The sequence below is a fragment of the Argentina silus genome (assembly GCF_951799395.1).
Source record: "Argentina silus genome assembly, chromosome: 3".
Lineage (NCBI taxonomy): Eukaryota > Metazoa > Chordata > Actinopteri > Argentiniformes > Argentinidae > Argentina > Argentina silus.
Genome location: NC_139657.1, coordinates 12,912,671 through 12,935,119, shown reverse-complemented (window position 1 = coordinate 12,935,119; position 22,449 = coordinate 12,912,671). Strand labels below are relative to the sequence as shown.

At 41.2% G+C, this 22,449-nt stretch overlaps 3 protein-coding genes across 3 annotated transcripts; 1 reads left to right on the top strand and 2 right to left on the bottom strand.

The window, feature by feature from the left end:
• The first annotated feature begins 303 nt into the window (after window positions 1-303).
• On the top strand, window positions 304-1,808 carry fancf (FA complementation group F). The gene has a single exon (XM_083665575.1). It carries the CDS (start codon window positions 320-322, stop codon window positions 1,346-1,348), a length of 1,029 nt encoding a protein of 342 aa, XP_083521701.1. The 5' UTR covers window positions 304-319; the 3' UTR covers window positions 1,349-1,808.
• An 8,599-nt stretch (window positions 1,809-10,407) lies between these two features.
• On the bottom strand, window positions 10,408-18,686 carry LOC310802157 (vesicular glutamate transporter 2.1-like; the record flags this gene model as incomplete). Its single annotated transcript, XM_083666449.1, has 12 exons — window positions 10,408-10,740; window positions 10,852-10,979; window positions 11,155-11,265; window positions 11,479-11,611; window positions 12,335-12,484; window positions 12,584-12,726; window positions 13,032-13,118; window positions 13,600-13,687; window positions 15,017-15,131; window positions 16,053-16,171; window positions 16,727-16,982; window positions 18,601-18,686. 12 exons carry the CDS (start codon window positions 18,684-18,686, stop codon window positions 10,408-10,410), a joined length of 1,749 nt encoding a protein of 582 aa, XP_083522575.1.
• Window positions 18,687-20,458: 1,772 nt separating this feature from the next.
• LOC310802156 (P2Y purinoceptor 3-like) lies at window positions 20,459-22,065 on the bottom strand (the record flags this gene model as incomplete). Its single annotated transcript, XM_083666448.1, has 2 exons — window positions 20,459-21,526; window positions 22,009-22,065. The coding sequence occupies 2 exons, from the start codon at window positions 22,063-22,065 to the stop codon at window positions 20,459-20,461; spliced, it is 1,125 nt and encodes a 374-aa protein (XP_083522574.1).
• Between the last annotated feature and the right edge of the window lie 384 nt (window positions 22,066-22,449).

Here is a 22,449-nt window from a genome sequence, read left to right as displayed (position 1 = left end):
TGGTCTTTTTGGGGGGCAATATATTGGACCTCATCACCTCATGAAGGTAACTTTTTAGTTTAACTGTTCAACGACTTTTATTTTGAAGTAGCAAAGCGTATTGTCTCCATACCCGGATGTTGACTTCAATAACTTGTGGGAGAAGACAAGAGAAGGATGAGGAGAGAACTGGGATAACTAACTAGCTAGCTACCATTATCGTTCTCCATTCACAACGGAAGGTGAAGCAATTACAGGCTAACATTTTATATTTCCAAACAAAACATGTGACTACAACCTGGACCGCGTGTGGAGATCTTAGGACAGGAGAGAGCGCCACATGGAGGCAGTTTTGAAAAACCTTGAGAGTACAGTTGAGCTGCTCGCCGTGTCGCAGACAGAGATGGTAAAGCAGTGGGATAAACAAACTCTTGACAGAGCCATTCAGTGGGCTCGTTACTGCGAGCACCTCTACTCAAGGTTTCACGCAAACCCAGCTATCAGCGAAATGTTGGAAAAACAACTACAGTTAACAAACGAACGCTTACGAACAACTTTCCAAGGATACACAGACATCACGTTCTCGGAACTGTCACAGTGTCAACATTTGTTGCTCGCGGGATTATTGAAGAATCCCGCGGTTCCGAGCCTTGTAATCAAACCACTTTTTGAAAGTTCCTCCAGTCATTGCAGGACTGCGGGAGATAAGGAAGCCACCGGCCTTTGCACCGAGCTTATTGAGTACAAATCAGCATGCAAAGTCCTTGGTACTATTAACCTGAGACGCAGTGCTGCAACTTGTGGTCCTGAGGCTGACGTTCAGGGCATGATGTTGATGGGTCGATTGGACACATTGCTCCGGCCAGGTAGCAAGGTGGGCCTTGCAGAGCAGTTCTTGGACAGCGTCCTACAAACCGATGGTGGAGTGCACAACTTCTCCAGGGTCATTGCAGCTGTTGTCATTTCGAGTTGTCATGAAGGCAGTGTTTCAGGAGTTTCAATGGACTTCCTCATGGACTGGTTGCAAAGAAACCACTGCTTACTGCAACATATGTGTTCCACCTTGCCCATTGGACTTTTGAAAGACCTTGCGCAGCAATCCTTGAAGTTCAGAGTGGCATATTGTTGTGTTTTGAAAGAGTGGGCTTCACATATGGAGTATGACATAAATGAAGGAGAATGGATTCAAGCATGTGCCAACGGGATGTCATTCAAGACAATGATTGACCATTTTAGGTCATTACTTGAGGCATGTCCCTCACTGAAAGAGGACACAGAAAAAGAGCTGACTGCACTGAAGGTTGCTGATGGGGACTTTGATGTCAGAGGTCTAAGCATATGGAGTGACATCCTCTCTGAGCTCATGTGAATGTTTCATGTGCACTATGACATGGCAGCACATTGTTAGTGTTAATCAGAATACCTTTTGTTCTCTCAGACACCCCATTGACGATTTGTGATCCCTCTAATCACTCTTATATGACAACCACTCTCTTCTTTTCTGTCTATATTTAGCGGTGCGTAGTTCATGATTAAAATCTCCGTCAATACATAATTTTAAAATTTTTGCTGTTTTTTTTTTGTGGCTTTTTTTGATTGCGGATCACAATTCTGAACATTCTTGACACAAATGAATCATATGTAACTACTGTATGTGATAGAAAGATTGAGAATTTATTAGCTTATGTAAAGTCTGTTTCCTGTTATTCCCTGATGATATGAAATTACATTATCATACATACACACTTCTCATATACTTTTCTCACTAAGGTCACCAAAATGTGTAACATGACTCCCTAATGGATTGTTAATGGATATACAATGCTACTATCTGCTACTTTTTTATAGCTATCAGAATAAAGATGACTTTATTTATGTACACCTCTATATGCATTTTGATCATAGTACAAGGGTTGGGTTCCTTCTGGACACATTGTCTGCACATCAGATTGGAGTTGCAAATCAGCCAGCAGGAATCTGACAGATGGTAGCATCACAAGTTGCCCAGGCAACCCATGACTGCTCTATGCATGACATTGAAAATAAAGGCCAGACTGAATGTTGTGCACCTTGCAAATGAGTCCCTGGAGACACAAGGACCCGTGCCTCATCGTAGATTTCATCTCACTATCAAATCAGGAGAGCTGCAATGAAGATTCACTCCAAGGTTATCCTGTGTTTGGTGATTCCTGAGATCCTCATAAATGTCTTCATCTCATGAGGAAAGAAGATCTTAACTCAGTGCTTAATATTTGGCTTTTGGGCTCCTGACCAGGAATTACGATTTGGGATTTCATCAGGAACACTGAAATGGCCATAGGTCTTGTTAGCTTCTCGTAATGTGTAGCTTTGGACAAGATGCAGCTGTCTCAACGTGATCAAGCCTATGTTTTATATGCCTTTATTTATTACATGTTTAGTCTCTTTCTTTATTGTATTTGAATGTTTATGTTGTTCAAAAACCATCAAAAGTGTAGAAATCTGTCTTGCCTGTTTTCTGCATTTTAGCTTTGTCTCCATGGAAACTAAGTCTGCCTCTTTTCACAAGACACAAAAACAAAATGCCTAGGACGTAATCATTCTCCTACAGTGTATAACTTATATCAAGGATCTGAATTCCATATAAGCATATTATTTGTGGAATACAAACAATGTTTCTCTCTGTATCACATACACACAAAACCATCTGTCAGAAGTGTGTCTTCACCCAGCTGAACTGGCTCCTGATTGGAGACAGCTGGTTGGCCACCCTTAGGTAACGTGACTGGGCTGCCAATCCACATATCACATACCCCACCCATGTGTCAGAGCACCTCTGCTGCTCAGGGATCAATTAGTCAGATCAGGCGTCTTCAATCAAACCCAGCACAATGGCAAGTGTGTGAAATAACACCAGCAGACAGCGGATTACAGCAGCAGACACGATGTGGAGGGAAACGCCAACATGGCCACGGCTCGTTTAACACGCACTGAAAGCAATTCACAGAGAGACCGCCGAGGGTCAGTGAATGTGGGCCAGGAGTTACACAAGCAATTTATTAGCACCCAATGAGTAACACATGCATTGAGCTGGAAAAACACAATGCTTAAAGTGGTTTCACCTGCTCCTCTGTTTAAAATGAACCAGTTAACTATTAAAGGAGTCTGACCACCGTGGCGAAATTCTGTTTGAATTACCAAACAACATCTTCCCTAATAATATAACCCCCCATAATGGACATGAGCTGTTGTGTTGCATGCACGCACGATTCGAATAGGCAGCCACCAGAGACAGAAAAGCGACAAAAAATAGTGAGTCCACTCCCCTAGAACATCCCTGGCAGTAACAACATGTGTATATGCTAACCAAGTGTCAGGAAGGACACTCCATTTTAGAAAACCGCTTTTCGTGACCAAAACAGCGTTCATAAAATAAATATTTCTTTCAAGGGATCTTATTCCCTGGTCGCTACTGATTAAACAAAGTCATTACAACCATTAGGAAGCTTTTAAAAGCTTGAATGTTACATACTGGACCTTTAAACAATCAATGTGGCTTAGGTTCATATCTTACTATGCCTCTCTGAAATAACAAGAAATGACAGTGTAAGATTAAGTGTAATTTTACTCCCATACAAAAGTAGTTTTTGGTGATTTCTGTATGTGTTCACTGAAATATTGTCTTGTGCATGATGCCAGACCTTAGCCAAGGAGCATGTTTCTCATGTGCTTATTGGATCAACCCTGGGCTACACAGCACCCAAAGACACTTGAATCAAAACTGAACTTTATTTCGTCAACCACGCCTTTTCCCTATTTTTGCATGTTTCTCATGAGCCATGATGAGTCTTTCTACTTCGAAACACAGCCAATTAATTAGCACTAAAGCTACAGTATGTGACTGGCATTGGCAGGTTTCTAGTTCTCACCTTTCTTTTCGCAGGATTGCACATAACTGGCTTAGCGGGTGAGCAGCCATGGTGATGATTAACGTGTGCTGCTGTCTGACTCACCCATCACACAAGGACACCTAAATGAAAGCTTGCAAGGCCAAACACCACAATAGCACAATATATTGCATGCACATCTCTATCTTGGTGCCTTTCCGAGAGAAGCATGACAACAAATGTATTAAATACCTCACTGAACCTCTTCCAGCAGTGTAATTGTAGCCTCCTTTCTCTCTCAATAATGTGAGTGTCAACAATCGGGGGAAATGTATTGTTTTGTGGTTGTGGAAGATGTGTAATCTAGCAATGTACACAATTACAGGGTTGTGATTGCTACCCATTGTCCAGCAGCAGGGGAAAATTACAGGGCTGTATTAATGTCAAGTACTTCAAATGGCAGGAGATTGACACAGTCCTTTGACATTATTATCTATCTACCGCCAATCCAATTGATACCTCCTCACAGACCTGAATGATGTGCTCAAACCTTTTAGCTGTGAAAACACAAACTATTGGCCCTTATCCTCTCTACATACAACAGCATAGTGGCACATAAATAGATTCTAAATTCTGTCTTGTGTATCGTCAGATAGAAGAGATTGGTGAATAGCAATTATTAACAGAGGGAATGGACACTCTAATTACAGTACTATTGCATCATTGTGTTAATGAGGCATTAATTAGAGAAGCTGAGGTTTTTACTGTTCATTAATCAGACTGTTTTTAAGAGCCTACCCTTGTGTAAGAGGGAGTGTGTTAAGATAAGAAACCTTTGATTGGAGTATCAGTGCTGAGCGAAATAAACAAGGGATTCTCTCAGTGGACCTCGCTTTGTTTTCTGTCGCACCACTGCAGGATATCACTCTTGCTGTCATCCACAATGCTTCTGTTACAAGTACTGTAAAGTAGCATGTATCAGCAGTGCATCTCTCACTACAGTCATCAATACATACAAGAAATGGCCATAGAAAGTGCAGAGGATTCATTTCTGAATTCCACAATGTCGTTGAAGAGTTGGTTATGGGACCTACAGTATGGAATAACAAGACATCTTGATGTTGATGATGATGTTTTGGTTATCTTATTATTCAGCTTCATCAAGCTTGATTCTAATCAGATTTCAATCTGGGAAACAAATTGCTGTGAGAGATGCTTTAGGGAGTGTTTTTGAGGGAGGGGATAGTGGGGGGGGGGGGGGGGGGTGTTGAAGGGTTGTATTCATTGAAACCCAAATCCATTCCCCATCTGGTGGTGAATAGGGAGGCCTCCATGGGGGCTGTGTAGAGCCCTCCCCCAGCACGTGCCTAAGCTGCTCTAGCCTGGCCTCTGTCTGAGCTCTCTGTGGGATCAGGGAGGCAGGAGGGCCCCTCTACACACCTGATCCCTCCATGGCCCGCCAGCACACTGACTTGGTCCAGTGTAAATACAGGGGCTTCTCATTAGCACTGGCAGAAGACATTGCCAGGAGCAATTGTATTTTATTTGGCTATTTCAACTGTCACAGTGGATTTTAAAATTTTTGTACAGTACAGTATGAAGTTAACTGTAGTTTAAAGAATACATGCTTGGAAGGCCTAGAATAGCTCCGTATTCGATTTAATGTATATTGTTTGTGATTGTGGGCAGGAAAATGTTACATTGCTTTAACTGAATCTTACATAACAAATGTTGCTGCAGTGGACAGACTAATAAAGAGTGAGAAAAGTGATGCACGTTCTCCTCTGCAGCATATCCTAAACACAAAATGCAGTGTCAGACTTAAATGAGATGCTGTAGTTGCAGAAATACTATTTTGGGACATTGTGATGAGGGGAGGGGTGTGGTGGGGTGGTGGAGAAAAACCCCAAGGACTGAGCACAGGAGGTCCTTGGTTAAAATTATTATATCCCATGTGTCTGAATAATTCATGCATATCTGTTAATGTATTTCCTTCAGTAACTGAAAATTTGAATAAATCATATAAACTGATGACTAGATAGAAACAGGCATAAGTACAGAATCAGTAAGAACCCTATCGTCAAAAAACATAATAATATGATTGGCATACTATGTTGATAATTAAATAACATTTCTCTCAAAGACTTTGTCTGGTGGAAAGCATGAAGATCAATACAAGATAGCAGTACAATGATATAAGCAGTATCAAGATCTTCCTCTTTGTCTTCATTGGTGTGACAGCATAAGGAAGCAGGGGAGAGGTGGTATGAAGCTGTCAACAGTGTGTGATATGGGGGAGGGGGATTGGAAGAGCTATGATAGATTACTTCAAATAAAAATGGAGGAAGCCAGCTCACAGGGAAAACGTAGCAATGGTCTTCCCTGTTAGGTTATAGAGAGATTATTCAAATTTCAAAAAAATCAATTTCAAAAAGGACCAAATCAGGCCCAACTATGAATTAGCCAACTGGGTGTGTCTGAATGTGCCTGAGTCTAACTTGAATAAAACTGCTCTTCTACACAACCACATTTGCTCAAGTGACTCATCTTTATGCAAAATAAAGTGAGAAAGGAGGAGATAAACGTTAGGACTGAGGACATTGAAATGACATTTGTTGTTCAGTTGCTCAGAGATTCCCTGGTCTCTTTATACAAACTGTTAGGAGCCAGGCAAGATGGAGATATATTACAGTGCATGGCTATGGGCTTCATTTGCATATCACATCAATGAGAATTGTTTCAGTGTGGCCGTGATCAGCATCTCAAGCAGAGACTCGTTGCAAAGACACATACAGGATATCGAGCAATTAGTGAGGTGTTGGATTTCGCTCCAATTAAAGTCAGTTGGTAGTAGTGTTGTACATTTGCTAATGTAAGGAACAGGGAATTGTTGCTCTGCAATCTCAACCCATGTGAAAACAGATACAGTACACACTCTCAATGATGGTGCCTTTACCCATGGCAACGGGTAGACAGGACATGCAACAGACTGAGCGTAGTGGCAAAGGTCCCATTAATAAAGCAATTAGAGAGGGAGGGGTAGGAAGGGAGTGTGTAAATCTAATTGCCCTGAGGTAGTATAATGCAGTGCTTGGGGGGCATCATAAAACAATAATTACAGCAATACTTCCTCTAAATGTTTAAAATCATTGACTGGATCTTTGGAAATGTACGGGGTTGCTTAGATTGTATTTAATGTGATGTATTATGTGAAATATTAACCTCATTAGTACTGTACTGTATTTTCTAAAATCTGCTTTATATATGTTAAGGGGCAGGTCCATGTATGTGCTGAGACCATTGTGCAGTGCTGATATTCCTCGTGTGTGTGCGTGCGTGCATGTGCATGTGTGTGAGCTGTGTACTGGAAAGTGGTGTGTGGGGATCAAGAAGATGATTACATGCAGGCAAGGTCCCAGGGGCATAGTGTAGTCCCTGTCATCAAATAGTCATTCTGGCTAGGCCTCATCCCATTACAGTCCCTCAGGACCTCAAGCGCACCTGCCCCACAGACAGACTACAACCCACCCCCGGCACATCCACGGTATTACACACACCCTACCCCACAAACATAGGCTAAATCTACAGAGCTCAAAACACCCCAAAAACACACATTCATATTCACAGTTAAGTGCATATTGTTCTTAGCCATAGCCATCCATTTGTAGTGAATGGTATTTTAAATGTTTTATCCAATTATATCTTAACAGGCATGTCACTGGGGCAACAGCCATGACCATTCCGGCTGGTTAGTCATGAGAAAACATGTTCCACACGGCTGGTGACACAATTGTGTTTCCTGTCAAATTAACAAGTGCAATGAGAGACAGTGTGAACGCGGCCCTCTGTGACTGTGGGATAGATATCCACAGAATATGTTGTGGGGGTTCACCCTGCTGCAGCTGCTGCTTCACTTTACCAAATTCAAAATGATGTTGTCTGTGTTGTTATTTGAAGCCTCCTGATTTAAGGTAATATTAAAGGTATATAAACTGTTTGCAATAGCAATTGCATAAGCGACAGAGATCCAATCTATCGCTTGGTCTTTGGTCCATTGCCATTGAACGTTTGTTTTGGTTTATGTCTAATGCAGAATCTGTCCCAGTTACGTTAGTGCACATCAAGCGAGAAGTTGACAGAGTAAGTTAAAGTACACTGTATGTATTTTTGTTTGGTAAAAATGATATTTACACACTCAAGATGCACGCACACATACACATACAGTACAGTTGTTCAGCACTCTTTACTTACATACTCAAGGTAAGTTAAACAGTATTGATTAGTAATTAATGTATGTTTGAGGTAATTTGTCTTTTTTCAGGACATCCAGTAGGTCAATAGCTTGGTCTGTTACAGTGATGTGACATGATAGGCTTGACCATAGCCTGGTGATGTAGAGGTCATAATACAGAGGCAATGAGATCCAAAAACCATAATTATTTGAAAAGACAATATAAGACCCCCTATGGAGGACTGACTAGGACCAGACTCCTCTTTCTCAGAAGACAGAAGTGTCTCTAAGGTGAGCTGGGTTTGAGTGTAATCTCCACAAATAGCCTTCAGATTGCTGCCCACAACTCCCTGTGACTTTTAGCGAGCTACAGAATTCAATAGTTCCCCTAGACTCCGGAGACCCCTCTCCTAACTCTCACTAATGACCAACGTGATGAGAAGAGATGCAGGGGATTGATTAGAGAAGGTGGAAACAGTGGAAGCAATGAAACAGTTCAGTTCTAGGTTAGTGGTGATGCACCTTTAGACCCTCAGATGCTCCGTGAGATGTTCTGTTCGGAAGCTCCTGAAACTTATCTCAACCAGTGGAGGCTGGTGGAGGTAGAAATCAGAGGACGGCTCATTGTAATGCATGGAACGGAATGAGCAATGGTATCAAACACATGTCTTTGATACCATTACTCACTCCATTCCATACATTACAATTAGCCTGTCCTCCTATTTCTCCACCATCCACCAGCCTCCCCTGATCTCAACCCATGTATACGTTTGTCTGATGGGGACACATATTTGCTGACATTGTGAATGGGAAGAAAGGAAAGGTATAAGAGAAATTTGATTTTGTTATTGCTTTATAAAATGATATGAGCATGTATATAACACTTTTTGACATCAACAAACTCCATTAAACACAATATTTTTTAGAAGCCATAAAATCACATTTATACATAATGTCAGGCTCAAAGCCAGAATAGTATCTTTTGGTCATCTTAAACATTCTTAAGTATTTATATAATATTTTATATATCCTTGCAGAATTCATACATCATTACATATAGCAAACAAGTTGGAATGGGCACTCCAACCATGAACATGTTTCTTTCAAACCTAGATATAATCAGCAGGGCATTGCTCTAAAATGCCTTACACTCAAAAACGACCACTGGGATGACAATGAGAACAACCAAGATACATCAAGAAAACACAACTCAGTTGTTCAGATATGCCAGTCTGGCAAAATGTTATAATAGTGTCCCTGCATTATAAGCAGCATACTGTAATTGCGTTTTTCCTGACACCAGTCATTTCATACAAACATACACTGTTGTTCATCACATGACTCCAAAAACAATAACAGGTAGATACAGCAAGCCTGTGTTGCATTACAGAACAGAAATGTGATGGAAAGCAACTGTTCCACAGGGTTTATTGCAATGCACATCAAACACAGTTGCTCAATAAACAATGCCTGGGAATGTTCCCCCTCAAACCCTTATTATTTTATTTCTCATACAAAAAATTGATCATGAACATCCACTTTATCACTGTAATGGCATAAAACACATATCCAAAAACAATGCAGTGAAAGAGATGAGGACTATCATCGGCTTTGAAAAAGCTGTATCTTAACATTGATTTGAGCAAATTCATGCAACAACGCACATTAAAATTCTACATTTGAGTTCACACACACACAATTTTAGTCTTTTCTTATATTGTATGGCCTTGCTTAAGAACAAGACTTGTTTTGTAAGCAGACAACTCCCTGAAAAGGTACTGTCCATGAAAAATATGGCCTTTTATATCAATGTTCACACAGATCAACGACCCAAATCCACAATAGTCTCACAGAAACAGTATATATACAGTACATAAAACACATTTAAGAAATAGAATAGTATTTAGTTTTTTGAATACTTAAAGTATCAGTGCAATCAGAGTGGTATTTCAGACCAGGTTTAGACCTATGGTGGTCAACTGCAATATCTGGCTCATTTGTTGTTCAAGTACAGTGTTACGAGGTTAGGGAGCCTTAGAAGTACAATATAGGCCTACTATTTTCCTGCTAAGAGTGAGGAAGAATCTAGATGGATGCAATGAGAAATATATCACAATCGATTCAAGATTGCGTTGCATTGCAATGAACTTTATAAATATCTTTACACTGATAACCTGCTAGTTTCAATTGCTTAACCACTTTTTTTGTTAAACATACAGAACTGATTTAAATATCTATTTATGTTAATTTGTGGAAACAACAATGGAATTTCTCTCTTTGTGAGTGAACTCACCATTACTGCAAACGTGTATATATATATATATATCTGGTCTATGAGTAGTCTCCCTCAGCGTAGGTCTGGCTGACTGGCTCCTGTACGTACTCCTCAGTCTTCTCCCAGCTCTCTGCCCAGCCTCCATTCAGTTGGGTGGTGGCGCCATAGCTCTTGACTGGCCCTGCTCCCATAGCACCGTAGCCCTGTGTGATGTCACCTGTCTCCTCTGCCAGCTCGTCCTCATCGATGAAGCCACACTTCTCCTCGCTGGTCTGCTCTGGGTCTGCCCATGGCTGTTGCTCCCCGGACGCAAAGATCCCGTAGAAGATCACGCCCCCATAATGCACCAGGGCAGCGATGAGGAAGACATACTGCCACTCCTCTCGAGTCTAGAGTTCAGGAGAAGTAAAATGTTTCAGTCTAGTCAATTATAAAGGTATATTGTGATCAATAACTTCTAACAAATATAATTTATTGCATTTCCAAAACAGAAGATTCACCTTGTTTTTTGTCATGGTCCCCACTATAAGAGGGCACACCATCCCTGACAGGGTTCCCACACCATTAGATATGCCCATGAGGATGCTGGCATACCGAGGAGCTATGTCCAGATGATTGACATTGAAACCTACGGAATGACAGGTTTATATTAACAGAATGGTTTATATTAAGATCAACAGTGGTTGTGACTGATTTCAAATCTTTATGACATGAAAAGATTGGAAAGGTGTGAAAGAAAGTTTGGAAGAATGTTTGGGCCAAATAGATCCCACTTCGAATTGTCAGAGCTTAATGTTACTCACCTGATATAGCAAAGCCGCTGAAACCCACAGCAAGAACCAGGAAAGAGATAGCCATACCCTTACTGTGAGAGTAACCAACCACTAAGAGCAGAGTGGCCTCCATCCCAAACCCTGCAAACAAGACCACAGTCACAGCTTTGTCATGTCTGGATACATCGGTGTATCACCCCAATTGAGCCATTTTAAGTGCCCAAAACAGCATTTGTTATTCTCTTTGTATGATGGAATGACAACCATAATGACATAAAGTGTGAAATTATGAAATTACACATTTCTGAATTGTTTTGTGTCAGGCGAATATACATATTGGTGAATAACTCTCACCTCCGCAGTTCATGATTTTCCTGACGGAGGTGGTAGATAGTATGTTTCTGGTGCGTAGGTAGTCAGCAAGCTGACCCCCTATGGGGACGATGATGGTCATGACCAGGTGAGGGAGGGCTGACAGCATTCCCACCTGAGGAAACATGGACCATAACCATCAGCAAGGTTAGAATGTAGATACAGCAGGGGAGGCTGGTGGAGGTAGACATCGGAGGACGGGCTCATTGTAATGATTGGAATGGAATGAGCCCGTCCTCTGACCAGCCTCCACTGAGACACTGATACATAAAATGTGCCTTTAAATGTGTGTGTCTCTAGTGTTGTTGTACTGTCCTGTATGTAATTCTGTAATTGAAACAGAGAACTTTGATAAATATTATAATTGTTTTAAGTGTACCTTGGTTAGTTCTTCATTTGAGGGTTCAAGGTTGATTTATATGTACCATGTTAACAACTAAGCGAATACTAACAGTGACACTATCATCCAAGATCTTCCTCTAAATCCTACCACCTACTCTATGATAGCTACTGTAGGAATTGATATCCCAAAACTGGTTCCCAGAACAAATCTTTGTACGTACTTCAACCTCTGACTCCAATAACGCACCCAAGCGATAACTCACCTCCAGTAATCACATGGGGCGAAGAATCCAACCTCCACTTGAATTACACCTGTCAGACCAGCCTGATTTATACATCATACTCTCCCTGGGAGCCACAGATCAATTCAAATACTAGGATTTATCTGGGCTTCCTGTCTAGTTGACATTTACACCAATGTCCAGCAAGAAAATGAAATCCAACACAGGTACTTAATGCAGCAATTGATGCTTGGCATTGTGAGTGACTTGTTTACCTTGCTGATTTCAAAGCCAAACACTTCTTCAAAGTAGGCCGGCTGACTGATGAGAAGCAGGTAGAAGGTCCAGCTCCTGCAGAAGTTGGCCACAATGATTGCATAGACAGGCATGGAGGTGAAGAACTTCCTCCACGGAGTCTTGAATTTCTGCAGAAAACACAAAACATATAAGTTGGATAGGTAGAGTTCAGTTCATATACAAATACAGTAGCACAACCAAGCAGGGCACAACCAAGCAGGGCTGACCTCAGCTGCACCCATTAAGTTGGCGCTCTCCCCGATGCTCTCCTCGATGTAACGCTTCTCCTCCTCAGTGATGGTTGGGTGCACTGCTGGACTCTCATACGACACTAAGATCCAGAACATGTACCAGACGATTCCAAAGGATCCTGCAACAGACAGGAGGAGGTGGGGGTAGAATAGGATATGAATAAGTCAGTGGAGGCTGGTGGAGGTAGATATTGGAGGACAAGCTCATTGTAATTCATGGAATGGAATGAGGAATGGTATAAAACACATCTGAGGAGTCATGTAATAAATCCAAATGTCATAAATAAATAGAAAGGTATGTTGAGACATAGTCTCGCTTTGCCAAATTTCCAAAAGACTGGGAGCTAAGGTTAGTTTGGACATTGATTGTTGATATTCTTCTATAATATCTTCTAGATTACTACTATTAACAAAATGAACCCACCATATAAATAGAAGACAGAGGACCAGCCAGAGTATTGTACCATGATCCCAGCAAGAGGCATAGCTATCACAGCACCAGCATAAGATCCTACAAAGGAAAGAAATGCAATGAGTGAGCAGGTTCAGACGAGGCAGAGGTAAATAGTTACAGGAAAGTGATACTTTTTTTTTTTTTTTTGTAATATATTTAAGGGCATTTTTGCTTTATTGGGACAGAGATAGCAGAGATTGACAGGAAGGATGGGTGAGAGAGAGGAGGGATGACATGCAGGATATGTCGATGGCCGGAATCGAACCAGGGACCTTGTGATAATATGGTATGCGCCTTAGTGTGCTATGCCACTGAGCGCCCCAAAAGTGATACATTTTTGACAGTGTTTATTACAGGTTGTTAACTGGTTAATGTTTCACTTAAATGATGACCACAAACAATTACAGTATTACCATTCCATCAAAACAAACTGAGATCTGCATATTGACTGTGTTAAAGTGTTTTTTAATTCCTTCAAAGGATCCATGTTATAATTATCAGTACAGTCGTTTGTTAGCTCCCACTACAGTATATTTACCACAGAAAGAAGTGGTGGCTAGACGGCTCCTCTCCATTGGTGGAGCCCATCTACTCCAGATTCCATGGCAGGCTGGGTAGGTCACTCCCTGGGAACAGACAAGTGTGTCACTGACAATAGTAATCTCTCTTGATCTAACAGACAGTCTGGCCGATAGTGACAAGTGGATCAATATAATTCAGTCACTCATTCATTTCCGTAATCTGATGTCATACAAACATTTTGCAAATGGCTACGTAGTGTACGGGCTGATTGCCAAATTACAAATCCAAATAGGACTTCAATCATTTCAGTATTAAAATGCTAATGGAATAGTGAGTAGAGATTGCATTGACACCATAGCGGTTTCCCATTAGTCAAAGACTTGCAAGACAAATTGCATTTAATCACAAAAAAACTGACATGCATCTGAGCTGAACTTTCTAATATAGATTAATGGGTTAGGTGTGAGTCCGTACAAATTCAAGCTGACTATGCCCACTTTGCTACAAAAAGAGAATTGTACCCATTAAATCTTCATTACTCACTAAGTGGCGCACAATCAAGTATTGATAGACACAAATTGCTTGGGCTTGCTACGGGAGACACCCTGAAAAGCTAATGTTTAATTTGCAGTAATAAGTCGATACACATGGCACACAGGCTACTGTTGCTCCATGGAGGGCCATGTGCTTCCTTTCAGGACAGGATTCTACAGAACAAAAAGGATAAAGGAAGGATGACCTTCAGGCTGATAATAGCCTTTCACAGCTACATCATCACTACCCCTTTCATTCCAAATTTTTTTGAGAGACATAAGGATGACATCATGTGGTCCTTTTCCTTTGTTATCTTGTCATGAACAATGCTCCATCTCTCTCTGGTATGTTGTTCATAGTCAGGTTTAAAAGAGTCTCCCCACAAAAACACATGCCCTAGGTTGTTTGCACAGGATTTTTACAGTTGTATTCAGACAGAATGATACTGCATTTAAGAGGGGTGCATTTTAGGCTTCCACTAAAATGGATGTTTTAGTGCATGATATGGTAATGTGAACCTCTGCTGCCAACCCATATGCTTATCCATACCATGTGATCTCTCATCAAAAATATCTAGAATGAACATGTAAAATCTGCAAATGAACACTCCTGTTCTGATGCACAACCGGGGCATCCAATGAGGATTGAGTATTCTGCTCACTGCTGGAGAGGAGCTCAAACCCAGCTCCCTGAAATGGATGTTTAAGAGGCAGCTTGGTTGGTACATGTAAATGTCTCTAATAGACCTACAATTAATAATTGTGTTATTGTACCTTTGCTGAGTGTTGCCCATAAAGAACCACAATGATAATAAGCTACTTATCACTAAATCAGCATATACCAAAACCACACATTCACCACATCCAGTCTTACCATCCAGTCTTACCATTCAGTCTTACCTCGACAAGGCCTTGCAATATCCTAACAATGATGACACAGCCATAATGCGTTCGAGCAGCCGATGGGATGAACATATTGAGTATAGACGTGAGGAAGATGGCAGCCCCGAAAACTCTTTAAAATGAAAAGAAAACACGTTTTGTAATGTGCCTGTAGACGGCTAGAAACATTACATTAAATACAATGCATACAGTATAGTAGACATTATAATGAGTTCAGATTCCTATCAATAAAGATATTTAGTTAATCAACTGTAAAAAACTGCGTGTTACTTGGCCTACATTATGCCTTCGGGTAATATCGTTATAATTATTTATACTGAAATTGTAATAATAATCAAATAATCAAGAGAAAACCCGCTAGGCCTATTATAATTAAAAAGCCTATTGCCGACTACACAAGGCCGAGATACATTGCTAAAATAATGGGTGCATTTCCATTAAAGATCAGTTTACTGTGAATTAATAAGGAGCTGAGGACAGCGGGTGTGGGGCAGAAGGTGTCTGTGTGCTCGAGACGGTCCCTGCTGAATTAGCCTACACAAGCCAAGAGCTTTTTTTTTTAACATCCAATTTTCCCTGTTCCATATCTTCGATTTGTGGTTCTCTGTAGGCCTGTACCATGTATCATTTGAAAGCAACAATTGTTGGTCACCTTTAAGCACTGTGATATGCCTATCTATAACTGGTATCTGTGGACACCAGTGCCCACAACATATCCTGTATTACTACGGCTGGTTGCCATGCCTCCGATTGTAAAGGATTAGACACGGTGGTCCCGTGGGACCTCATTAACATGGGGAGGCACGCCTTGCGGGCATCAATGCAATTCCCAATCTGTAGTAAGGTCAGCCTCCCCTCCTTAATCCTCACTATTTAATTCACCGGTCTGACGTTCTGGCAAATCTCTGCGCAATGGTCAATGATGGTTGTAAAGTCACTTCACGATAAATCGTTTTTATTTTTGTGTATGTACTGTATGATTTTGGTTATGGTTACAATCTCATTCCATAATGAGGCAGTTAGTTAGGCCTACCTGTTTGCTGCTAGTCTGGAACAAATATACCCTCCTGGAATTTGCGTGACGATATATCCCCAGAAGAATGAACCGTGAATCATCCCCACCGTCTCAGGGTCCCAGTTAAACTTCGCTTTCTTTCAAAAAAAGAAGTAATAACACAAAACATCAACCAACAAACACCATATTATAATAATATCATAACTATTATATTTACTATAGTAATAGGATTATAATTATATACAATTAGTATGCCTAATAATGATATAGGCCTAATCATGATTTAAAGACTGTTGTGAACATGTATAAGACGATGTGGTTTAGACTTGCATTGTTCTATATTTTCCTTTTTAGCAAGGTGTTTGATTAATCATTCTGCAGGAACATTATCAAAATGTGGGACCAGTGGCTTATAGTATTTCAGGCAAGAAACGTGCAATCTTTGGCAAACAAGCTTATCGAAAACATGTTGTTATGAGTAGGCCTAGTCTATTTCTTTTGCAACAACAATTCATCTAACTTCAACAAAAAACAATAAAACAAGCATGCAAACGGATCGAAGTCAATTTCAAAATTATGCACAATATATAAGTGATAGGCTAACTGTGTCAGTGTGACTCATTCACTTGCGGTATTCTGCGGTTAAATCTCAGATGTTGAGATGGGCGGGGACTGCGTTCTATGATAGGCACCTCTAAAATGATGATCTTCCCGTTTTGGTGGATTGTGCTGTTATTGACCATGCCCACGATAGCCACGCCCAAGTTGCATCTGATGCCGAAGGAGATACAAAAGCCGAGACCACTCATGAGGGCGATGATGTAGCGGCGTGGAAGCCCGAAACACGTGCAGTCACATAGAGGAGTCTTCCTCTCCTGAGTCTCCGCGGGCCGCCCATCCTCCGTCAGTTCGATCCCCTCACCTGTTTGCTGACGTTTCTCCAACACTCTACACCAATCAAGAATGCGTTTTAATATGCATTATTTCTCAAAGAATTTTCAACAACGTTATTGTCGCTCGTAATAAAACAAATGGAAAGCAATAACTTAACCACAAACTGGGAAATTGGGGAAATTTCGTTGCATTTTGCACAGAGAAGGCCTAAAATACCTTTGAATATTTCGTGCAGGCCTAATCCACTTTCATTGCACGTTTTAAGGAATTCATCAGGAGCATAATTGTTTAAAAATATACATTTCTACTCGACAAATGCATTTATAGGCTTTATTATAATACTATTACATAAGCCCTACCTTTTCTCTCTAATTTTATTAATTAATTGTCCTTCAAAAATACTGTTGCTGCAATAGTCCTTTACAGTAGACTTTGAGGACACTCTGAGGTGCAATTCAAAGGGGAGAGGCCATGCAGGTTTTGTGAATATTTCCATTTCATTTTTCTTTCCGTGCTCAATTTACTTGCCTAACGAAGACAATAAAATGACCCTCATACCGCATTGCAGCACTACACATCATACACATTTACATTTAGGCTACATTTAGCCTATAGGCCTGCGTTGGTTTACTGAACTCAGGGAACTAATTAAATGTAATAAAGTCCAGTTTCGAAATTTCCGAATGAAACTACAGATTTTGTAAGAACAAAACTAATGGATCTAAAAAAAGGGCAATGTAGAACACAAACAACCAACACAGTCCTCGTTGTATTGTGTGACGTATCAAGGCATGCAACTCAGTGAAATGGTTGACACGTACAAACCCTGGGAATTAGAACATTGAAATTATTAGCCTACACACTTGTCTAAACATCAACACAAATCATTACAAGTCATAAGCCAAGTCATACGTGAATTATAATTGCAATTTAAATGTATTATACATGTTAAAAATGTAATGCATTTTAAATCTATTGTGGAGAAAACGTTTAGTCAGTTAAACGAAATTAAGTGGTCATGAAGCAGGCATTTATAGGCTATTCTGCTTTTTGAAATTCATGTCGTTGTCACTTTTTGAAATCATTATGATCTATGGTAAATTATTCGATCATAATCGATATTTGAGACTATCCGGTCAGAAACATTATTTTCGGAGTAGGCTTTTCATCAACTGAGAACAATTTCATAGATTCCAATGAAGTCCCATATAAGGGAACCATAAAGAATAGTGTAGGACAGTTGATATCAAACAGATCGATCTTGGTTAATAGTGATGAATACATAATGTAACAGATATTCCTCGACCCTATGTCACGACTCGTTCTGTTTCATTAATTATTAAAAACAGCCACAACTGCGGGCGGAGGGGGGAGTCTCAGGGGAAATATCTGATCCTTAAATATTCGGCTCTGACTTTTTTTTTCTTCTTTTTACTTCCTGTTCATAATTCATTTTAGCCTGTTATCTCTCGTGAATTTAATATAGCAACAAAATTCACGCACAATTGTCTAGATTTTTCTAAGACAGTAAATTCACACCTGCATCGGCTGAATGTGGAATACAACATTTAAATTATATGATTGATGTCCAGTTTTTAGATTTTCTAAAATTATTTCAATAATCAGAGGTGAATACTAGATACAATAGATGGTAGCATTATACTGCCATTACCTGTGCAGATGCCCGAGGGTTTTTCCCGCAAAATTCTTCAGCCCCTCTTTAGTGGGGGGGAAAGCTCGCTCCTTTACCGGCTCCATATCCAATGTATTCTCCACTCGAATTCTATGATGTTACGATAACGAGTTGTAGTGTAAAAATACTGAACATAATGTTAAGATGTTAATCCGAATAATGTGCCTCTTTCTGTGAAAAAAAACAACCGAGATTTCTCATTCAATGCCAGAGGTATTTGGAAGAAGCTGGGGGGGGGGGAGAAACGTTTGTGTAGCAGAATTATGCGACCAATCTGATAGGGTTAGGTTTCACAGTCACAAAACAGTTGTCTAATAAGTCCTCTTCTACCTTGCGCAATGTACATCCATTCAGTGCCATCTTGTAAAGATCCAGTCAGTGTTAACCAAATAATCGACGGCTTGATAAAATTTTAAATGTGTTAAGAGATATGAAAAGGTCAAGAAACAAAATGTCGATGGTTATGTTGGAAAGTCGAAATTTCACCCCCCTCGACTAAAGGAAGCTTCAGTCTTTCTGAGGAGAGGATCTCTGGTGAAGCGTCCAGGAGAAAATTCAGCACCAAGGAGAGCGAAAGCCTGCGTGCGCCCAGCTGTTTCACGTACCTGTCGACAGCTCCCCTCAGCGGCACACGATATGCAGCATGCGCACTCTCTTCTCCCCACTGCCAGGGGTTTTCTCGTTTTTTTTTTCTAATCGAGGGGGTGTATCCATTGGGTGTATCAGTTACAGTGGCACATCATTATGACTTAACTATCCGTAATTTTTAATACAATGTTGTCCTCAGTTTAGAGCGCAACCCAATCAACTTTTAGGCCTTAATTTGATCATCTCTCGTGGTTACTAGATATTTCAAAGGCCCATTCCAAGGCTCTAGGGGGGCGGTACTATGGAAACAGGATTGCAAAATGAGTCAAGTCCTCTAGGGCCCTCAGAGCGCAGACAGCAAGCACAAAGAGAAGTGGTCTTATCTTCCCCCTCTTATCGCGTCTTATCGTTTGGAGACCTACGCCTTTTACTGTTGGTTTTAGTCACTTTTAGATAGGAAGATTATAGTAGGATAGGTCTTTGTGGCATTGTGAATGACATGATCCGAATATTAAAATGAGCGTATTTGCCTAGATAACTAATTCACTTCACCATCACTGCTAACCGCACTATATCACCAACATACCCCACTATGGCTGTGCATCTCTTATTTGGCAATAATGCTGATATTACCTTATAAGGTAAAATAATAACACCTAGTAAAAAAAACAACCTGTGAGGACTGTAATAAAGGTTTAATTGTAAAACAAAAACAACGAATTTTGATTAGGGTGAACGTTATTTCTTTATATTAAAATGCAATAAGGAGTCCCAGGCAAGACACACGGTTGGCAAAGGAGATATCTGATAAGGTATATGAATCAGTCTGTGAATGCTAATAATGATGTCCAAAGTATCAACCACACAGAGGCAGTGTTGGGTAAGAGGAGGTATGCAGCTGCTGATTGCCATAGATGGGAATGAAATGAAATATATTTATTCACTAAGTATCTGACCCTACTTGACATCTAACCCTGAGTTTCTTTTTTTCTTAATCTGTTCAACACATAATATGCATACAGATGTCATTCCAGACAGAAAATGATATAGCTGATGAGACAAAGTCATTCACAACACAAAATAACAATCATATATCCGCTTGAGACAATTCACCATTTCAACCCCAACCCTAACCCTAACATCTAAAACAACAAAATCTAAATTGTTACAAATACTACAGGTATTTGGCTACACATGAGCTATATTAGGATCCTGAAAAGGAGGAAGGACCTTACTCCAGAAGACTGCATTACACTGGCCAGGGGAGAGGAGTGACAGTAGCCATCCCATGGACAGTGTTCCTCTGCTCTCTCTCATGCAACACTGTGGCTCCTGTCACCACACCTGGACGATGGTGACGCAGCCCAGCAAAGGTGTCCTGGAGCTCCTTCCTGAACTGGCTACCCACAAAGCAACTGAAGAGGGGGTTAATACAGGTGTTGAGGCTACAGATGCAGATCTCCAGGGAGAAGACCAGGTCTATAGCCTGCCAGGCGGGAGGGTTCCCTGGGTAGACCACCCGCATGAAGATGGCGGCATTACGGGCCAGGTGGTACGGCATGTAGAACAGAGCGAAGAGGATAAGCACTGTGCTCAGTATGCGGGTGAGCCGGTGCTTACTGTTGTGTGGGCGTGGGAGGCGCGGACGGCTGCGTAGCTCCTTGACACAGCACAGGCAGCAGTAGCAGATAGCGACGAGGGGGAAGAGGAAGCCTATGCAGGAGCAGATGAGGGAGAAGGGCAGACTTGCCACCGGATTATCCAGCAGCATGTAGAGGGTACAGATGGTGCGGTTGCCCTGGGGGCATTGCTGGGTCCTGGTCAAGTAAGCCACAGGGAGGCTGAGCACCAAGGTAACAGCCCAGACAGCCACACACAGCAGATAGGTCTGCCGGCGGCCCAGCAGAACCAGGGAGCGCAGTGGGTGCACAATTGCCAGGTATCGGTCCACACTGACACATGTGACAAAGAAGATGCTGAGGTAGAAGTAGTTGTGATAGAGCAGACGCAGGGCCCTGCAGACGGATGGGCCCAGGTTCCAGCGGAGATCATTCAGGTGGAAGTAGATGAGGAAGGGCAAGGCCAGCAACCAGGAGGTGTCAGCCAAAGCCAGGTTGAAGAGGAGGACACTGCTGCGAGTCCAACGCCTCAGGCGGTGAGAGAAGATCCAGAGGGAGATCAGGTTGAGGGGAAGCCCTAAGATCAGCACACCCAGGAACATGGCTGGCTGCAGGTACAGCTGCACCACGAGCATCCCCTCCTGGCCTGGGTCATCCACGTCACAGAAGGCGTGCTCTGGAGGCTGTAGGGCATAGTGCTGTGAATGTCTTACAAAGCTTATTATGAAACATCATTGTGTCACTTCTCATGTAGGACTGTAATGTTTTTGACGAAGCTGCATAGAACTGCAAAACACCAATGAGGATCAAGGTGTCTGCAATCATTCCTAAATCTAGTCTTGCATTAAACGTAATGTGGTCATATCAGAGATAAAACACAGAACAGTTTCCATTAGATCCACCAATATTCCTGATCTGAACTCATCTAACACTTTCCGATGGCATATTTTATGTAATCCTCAACAATGAAAGTTTCCATTAGATCCACCAATATTCCTGATCTGAACTCATCTAACCCTTTCCGATGGCATATTTTATGTAATCCTCAACAATGAAAATGAAGACAGAATGGCAAAACAATAGCAACAATTTTCCAAGGTATTCAAATACAGTAGTTATAATAAAGTAAATTACATTTGTGAAACTGTAGTGTGGCCCTTCAACCCTCCCAGGAACTCACCTGAGCTTGGTTGTGGTTGCCCATGTCAGTGTCAGCTCCCTCTGAGTAATGTGCCATGCTAGTGTAAGATGGCCATGCCTACTGTACCTCCCACACAGGCATTTTTTGGCGTTAGGCACCCCATTGCGTGTGAACAAATATTGAATAACTGTATCTGCCATCTGCTACATGAACAGTGACCAGCCATCTCACACAGTAAGCAACCATGAGGCCCTCATGGTTCTCTCCACGGGGGTTTGAGTCAATGATACTGTATGTTATCGGCTGTCCATTCACACACATACATTCAACATACATTTTCACTCATTAATATTCATAATAAATAAATATATAATAAATATATAAATAAATAAATGTTCAATTGTTAAACATAAGTATAGGCTCTGTCTCATTGGTCAGTGTATGTTTACCATTGTACTTCAAATCTGCTTAATGATACTC

Bases quoted from the DNA above. Each gene is read 5' to 3' on its own strand.
- fancf (XM_083665575.1), top strand. From the start codon at position 320: ATGGAGGCAGTTTTGAAAAACCTTGAGAGTACAGTTGAGCTGCTCGCC.